Source organism: Salvelinus alpinus, chromosome 1, assembly GCF_045679555.1.
Source record: "Salvelinus alpinus chromosome 1, SLU_Salpinus.1, whole genome shotgun sequence".
Classification (NCBI taxonomy): Eukaryota; Metazoa; Chordata; class Actinopteri; order Salmoniformes; family Salmonidae; genus Salvelinus; species Salvelinus alpinus.
The window spans coordinates 55,397,944-55,405,111 of NC_092086.1; the positions used below are offsets into that span (position 1 = coordinate 55,397,944).

At 44.3% G+C, this 7,168-nt stretch overlaps 1 protein-coding gene across 1 annotated transcript; it reads right to left on the reverse strand.

Annotated features, from left to right (window-relative positions):
* On the reverse strand, positions 1 to 4,723 carry LOC139580889 (GTPase IMAP family member 8-like). Its single transcript, XM_071410020.1, has 3 exons — positions 3,493 to 4,723; positions 2,550 to 3,134; positions 1 to 609 (listed from the first exon to the last, which is right to left on the reverse strand). Exons 1-3 carry the CDS (start codon positions 4,289 to 4,291, stop codon positions 533 to 535), a joined length of 1,461 nt encoding a protein of 486 aa, XP_071266121.1. The 5' UTR covers positions 4,292 to 4,723; the 3' UTR covers positions 1 to 532.
* Between the last annotated feature and the right edge of the window lie 2,445 nt (positions 4,724 to 7,168).

Genomic DNA, 7,168 nt, shown 5'->3' on the forward strand with positions numbered 1-7,168 from the left:
TTTTTGGGTAAATATATATTTTTTATTATATACATTTTCCTTCTTTTTAATAGCCTTTATTTGTTTTCATTGAACTATACAATATTTTGTTACTTTCTAGCATTCAAAATAGTAGATATCTATCTCTTAATGCCCAAAATGTCACTACAATGTGCTTGCATTAAGTACTGCATACAGTTTTGCAGTATAAAGGACTTGCATTATGTTTTATCATTAATAAACAGTTCAATATAAACAAAAACATGAATGATGTGCAATTATTTGTCCTTTTAAAGTGTTTTTCATGGTTGCAAAGGCGAGGGATGTAAATGCCACAGCAATTCAAGAATGACCCAACTACTTTGAATACATGTACAGTCCCTTCAGAAAGTATTCAGACAATACTTTCTGAAGGCATTGTATGTGTTATTTCATTTCCAGTGTAATTCTACACCAGGCTACTTTGAAATGTGAATGTTTTGGCTTGGGGTGTGAGAGAGTGTCCACCTTATAGTGTGTAAGCATGTGTTCTTCGCTACTCTCTCCCTTGTCACTACTGGAGCTGGCATCCTCTGCTACAGTCCTCTTCAGGGCTGTTGTTCTCAGATGACTCAGGGCTTTCTTCATCCACTGTCAAACACAAAAGAACCCAATTATCTCAAAACTTATTCTCTAAGGGGGCAGGGGGGTTTAGAATGTTAAAATAATTTGATAAAATATTGAATTTGGCCTTTACTACAATAGCCCATAGAAACACATTGAATAACACATGAGTTAATGGCAAAAAAGACTGGCAAAAAAAACAAATCCTAAGGAATAACGTTTTGAAGTGTCTCATATATCTAGGATATATAAGAAACCTCAGGAAATATGTGATTTTTTTTGGGACATATATTTACCCTTTTATCTTTGTTGGCACAAAGCTGCCTCCATACTTCCCTTCGTTTGTATGGGTTACCTTCAGATGAGTCCTGTGACACTTGTGGGGGACGTAGAGCAAAACGGAGAACACCATCGGGTTCGTGAGTCTCCCCCTTCCATACAGTGGTCATAATAGTTAGGCCAAACCGTTTGGATGCCACAGACATTTTTGAGAGAAGAACGATTTTTGGGATGTCTCATGGTCTGACAAACACAGCTGTGGCTCGGCCACCTTCCACCGCAGATGTGGAAGGCCGACGTCGGCGTAAGCAGTGGATTGAGACACATTCCATGCAAAAACGGATATTCCTAACGGTTTTGTTGTTCCGAGACAGGATTCTGTCGAGGCACAGATCTGGGTAAGGATACCAAAAAATGTCTGCAGCATTGAAGGTCCCCAAGAACACAGTGGCCTCCAACGTTCTAAAATGGAAAAAGTTTGGAACCACCAAGACTCTTCCTAGAATTGGCCAACCAGCAAAACTGAGCAATCGGGGGAGAAGGGCCTTGGTCAGGGAGGGGACCAAGAATCCGATAGTCACTCTGCCAGAGCTCCAGAGTTCCTCTGTGGAGCTGGTTGTCCTTCTGGAAGGTTCTCCCATCTCTGCAGCACTCCATCAATCAGGCCTTTAGGGTAGAGTGGCCAGACAGAAGCCCCTCCTCAGTAAAAGGCACATGACAGCCTGCTTGGAGTTTGCCAAAAGGCACCTAAAATACTCTCAGTCCATGAGAAACAAGATTCTCTGGTCTGATGAAACCAAGATTGAACTCTTTGACCTGAATGCCAAGCGTCACGTCTGGAGGAAACCTGGCAACATCCCTACGGTGAAGCATGATGGTGGAAGCATCATGCTGTGGGGATGTTTTTCAGCAGCAGGGACCAAGAGGCGAGTCGGGATCAAGGGAAAGATGAACGGAGAATAGTACAGAGATTCTTGATGACAACCTGCTCCAGAGCGTTCAGGACCTCAGACTGGGGCAATGGTTCACCTTCCAAAAGGACAATGACCCTAAGCACACAGCCAAGACAACGCAGGAATAGCTTCGGGACAAGACTCTGAGTTTCCTTGAGTGGCTCAGCCAGACCCCGGACTTGAACCCAATCGAACATCTCTGGAGAGACCTGAAAATAGCTGTGCAACAACGCTCCCCATCTAACCTGACAGAGCTTGAGAGGATCTGCAGAGAAGAATCGGAGAAACTCCCCAAATACAGGTGTGCCAAGCTTGTAGCGTCAAACCCAAGAAGACTTGAGGGTGTAATCACTGCCAAAGGTGCTTCAACAAAGCACTGAGTAAAGGGTCTGAATACTTTTGTAAATTTGACATTTCTTTTTTTTTTATACATTTGTGAAAACTTCTAAAAACCTGTTTTTGCTTTGTCATGGGGTATTGTGTGTAGATTGATGAGGGAAAAAAACTATTTAATCCATTTTAGAATAAAGAAGGAAAAAAAACAATTGAATCAATTTCAGAATAAGGCTGTAACATAACAAAATGTGAAAAAAGTCAAGGGGCCTTAACTTTACTGTATAACAAAAAATGCGTGACAAAAACAATCATAACAACATACATGAACTTCATCCAGAAGTGAAATAATGGCAGCAGAGAAAGAAGAGAGCGGTTCAGTATCATCTACTGTCTACTCACTCTGTATTGGCAAGAAGGCCTCATCACCATTCTCTCTGATCATTTCCTCTATTTTGTCCAGCAGATCTGAGATGTTCCTTGTGTCCTTCCCCGGCATCTTGCTGTCCACCACGTGATAATAGTTCCCACAGTATTCCAACAACCTGTGGAGCTCCCGCCCTCCCTTCTGGATGTGCTCCTCGACGGGTGTTCGACCTAGCCAATCCCCGCAGCTGAACAGCACCATGGTGTGGAGACACGCCCTATCACCAAACAGGCCCTCCAGGTGGGCCTCCAGGGTCCGCCTCTTGCGTGAAGTGAGGGTGGAGATGATGGGCAACACCAGGAGAAGGGTGTGGGGGCCAGGCCGGAGGAGGGTGGCACCTCGCTTCGACTCCTGTCTGACGTGTTTGGGGGTGCGTCTGACGGAGAACCAGTCCCAGCCAGGGGTGTCAACGATAGTGACCCTGCGTCCGGCCACCTCAGCCTGCCTCCTAAGGCTCTGCTCCGTCTCTGTTCCAGACTCAAAGTCCCGCCGGCCCAGGATGGTGTTCCCTACAGAACTTTTTCCCACTCCTTTCCAGCCCAACAAGAGGACCCTCAGCTCTGGAAGAGACAGGGAGAGATAGAAAGCTTTATAACATGTATGCTATTTATTAAAACCTTTGAACTTTTAGGAACTATTATGCCAAGTATACAAAACTCTTAGAAAAGAAGGTTATATTTAAAAAGGTTTTTCAGGTGTCCCCAATGGAGAACCCTGTAACAACATTAACCGGTGTTATTACATTAACCGTTGTTAAAAACCCTTTGAAGAACCCTTTTAGGTTCCATGTAGAACCCTTTCCACCGAGGGTCCTACATGGAATCTAAAAGGGTTCTTCAAATGGTTCTCCCGTGGAGACAGCCGAAGAACCCTTTTAAAACCCTTTCTTCTAACAGTGAAGCAATAAGAGCTGGTCACCTCTGGGAGGCCCTCCGACCATCCGCAGTCTCTGCCTCTCCCTTTCCTCCCGCTCCTCTCTCACCCGCCTCTCTTCCACCGCCTTCCTTGCCTGCTCCTCCTCTAGCAGAATCAGTTCGTTTACTGCAAAATACCAGCCATGGTTTTCCTTAACCTGCTCCTCTACCTTCTCCAGCAGCTCCTGAACTTGTGTGTTCACCGTGTTGTCATCCCCACTCTGCTGTGTGTTACTATCCAGGCCATGGTATCTGTTACTACACCTCTCCACCAGCCACTGAAGGGGCTCCCCAGCTGCAATGAACTCTTCTACGAACGTCCCCTCAGGTAGCTTGTCGACCCCAGTGAAGAGCACCATGGTGGACCTCCAGGCCCCTCCTCCTAGATGACCCAGCTGCTTCTCTGCAGCCTTCCTGTGGCCCTCTGTGAAGGGCTGTGACACGGGGACCACCAGCAGGAGCGCGTGGGGCCCTGGGGGACAGAGGGTGGCACCGACACAGGGTCCCTCCTTGCTAGCCCGCTCTGGCGGGGCCCCGTTGTTATCATCCGCTGAGTCATGGGGTATAATCCAGCCTGGGGTGTCAACCACAGTGATACGCCTCCTGCAGACCCCCCCGTGGCCAACGGTGCTGTGGACAGTCTCTGTCCCAGTCTGGAAGACCTCCTCACCTAGGATGGCATTCCCTGTGGTGCTCTTCCCAGCTCCTGGTCCCCCCAGCAACAGAAGCCTACGCTCCGGGAGATGACAGATGGGTTCAACTGTCGGAGACGACAACGACTGGCAGATATTTGGACTCTCCATTTGAGCTCTCCAAGGCAGGAAGGTAGTGAGTGATAGATATTGTCCTGTTTTAATGTCTATGCTGTCAGATGGCCAGAGAAGAGAGAGCTATAACTGACAGTAGCTACCGTTGGGATTGTCCATGGAAGCGTGCAGATGAATATCTGTAGCGAAACATAAAGGAGCAGAGCTCCAGAAGTAAACTCACCTACCGGTACCAAATTCAGAAGCAGTGGAGACTGTAGCCATTTTGTCTCTAGCCTCTTGTTTTCTTACTCACCCCTCCACCTCCGTGTTTTTTGCCTCCTGCTCCTTCAGGGGACACCGGTAATCTGTTAGATGGTGTATCCTGACCGGTCCACAAAATACTGGCAGTCAAAAAGGTTTCCTCTTCTACTCTCTCTCCCTCTCATTCTCACTCTCCTTCAATCGTAGAACATTTCACTCTATCCCACCCCCTCTCTCTCTCTCTCTCTCTCGCTTTCTCTTGCTCTGTTTCCCCTTTCTCTCTTTGTCACTCCTTCTCTCTCTTCCTCTCATTCTCCCATTTTCTTTCTCCCTTTCTCTCTGTAGGTCTTTCTGTCTTGCCCCCTCTTCCCTGGAACTCATTTTTTCTAATTTTTTATTTATCTTCTCAAGAGCGAATATTGTGCAGACAGGAAGTTAACACCATGCAGCTTCAGGGAAATGACTGGTCATATTGAGGGGAAGCAGGCAAGGGAGCTGCTCCCACACCGAACACGACATACTGCTGCAGACAGAGACAAAGTGGGGAGCAACGTTTGGAGAGAATTTGCCTTGGTTACAGCTGTGGGAAGTATTCCCTCAATGCTGAATACTATTTATAATACAGACATTGGAGGAACAGGTGTGAGAGAGGGAGAATATGAGGGAGGAGGGAAAGAGATGATGATCATATTGAAATACGGTATTAACAAGAAAATACTATTTGAAATGCAGACCAGAAATGTGTGGTTTTGTACATTTTGGCTACTTATAATTCAAACCAAAGAGTCATGACTCTTATGAATCATTTCAGTTTAGCATGTGAGCATCTTGTGCCAGTCTTACAAACGGAACCACACAAAGCACAGCAAATAAGCTTTGCAACAGCTTTACGAGGAGGAAAAATGCATCTATGCAGCCTAGCACCAGAGCCACTGTAGAGCGAGAGCACATGAAGCAACCACTAGATTGAGTGGCTCCCTCTGCAGGCTGAAACAAGCACAACACCCCTTGACTTTAAATAACAATAAATACAAAAAAATCATCATTACAAAATGCCAAAGATAAGGGTACCATAGCTATATCTCACATTCTCCCACATTTCTGGTTGGCAACACAGGGAACCCAAACATAAGCAAAAAATGGTACAGAAAGTATTACCCCTTTTTCACATCAACTATTTCCCTTTTTCTTTGATGTTAGACAAACCAGGAACAACAATAGTAGCCTAATGCCTCTGACTTTATCAGAAACTTGTCCATAATGGTATATAAATGCATCATAATACCAACCAACCAACCTCTTTTGACCTTGGTGGGTTTATTTATTTCATGTATTATACTGCTATTGTACCATTTATCATAATTATGCGTTACCATGGTAGAATGTGACCCATGGTAGAGTGCAGGTTAAAAGCATGGTATTTCCATGATCCACATCTATACCATGGTATAAATGATGCAATATCTTGGTATTATTTAGGTGCATGACAGTACCATCATACTTCAAAGCTAAAACCATGGTACATTTCCATGATTCAGATCTATAGCATGGTATAAATGATGCAATAACATGGTAATATTTGAATTGTGCAAATAGCCTAACAGAAAAATCCCCATAACAATCTGTCTAAGCTCCAGATATGTTTTTTTTTCTTCCATGGGCTGCGTCTCAATCCACCACATTGGCCGGTGTCGGACTTCCGCATCTGCGGTTGGAGTTGGCAGAGCTAAAGACCTGGAGTCCGAAGACATCCGAAAAATTGGTCTTCTTACAAAAACGTCCGCAGCGTCCCAATGGTTTGGGCTACATCACGGGAAGTCTTGTCTGTAGCTACACACTATGACCCCTCTATGGATAGCTGTGGAAGTAGGGGTGCTGAGGGTGCTGCAGCCTGATTGTATTTCGGTGCTATTCATTAACAATATCTCCATGTATATGTTTGCTACTTCCTATTTAAGAATGTCCTCTGACATGTTGACTGTGATGTAGACTACTTGAATAGTCACATAAAGGCTGTTTTTGAAGTAATCTAAATGGAATAATTCTACACCATCAGCTACCTACCATTAGCCACACTATATGAGTACAATGTGATTTGCATAACTTAAATTCTACGTCATAAAGTGTGGAGTTGCTCTTCAATCCGTTCAATTGGAGTTGAGACAAGATGGATCTACCTTTTTTTTGCGACATGGGCAATGGAAATATTTAAATAACATTGATTTTATAAGTTGGTGCTTTGGGGTGGCAAGTAGCCTAGTGGTTAGAGCGTTGGGCCAGTAACCAAAAGGTTGCTAGATCAAATCCCCAAGTTGACAAGGTAAAAATCTGTCGTTCTGCCCCTGAACAAGGCAGTTAACCCACTGGTCTTAGGCCGTCATTGTAAATAAGAATTTGTTCTTAACTGACTTGCCTAGTTAAATAAAGATTAAAATGAAAACAAGCTGAACCAACAATTATGACAATGAACAAAAATGTTATTCACTGAAAAAAGTACATGAATGATAAGAGAGAGCTCTTAAGCAGCTTGAAGAACTACAAAAAAATATAGAATACTATCAAAGCTCACTATAGGAATACTATAGAGATTTTGATGAATGATATTAATGTACAAGTATTATAACAGACTACATCCTGCAGGAAATCCTATAGGAAACCCTATAGCTTTAT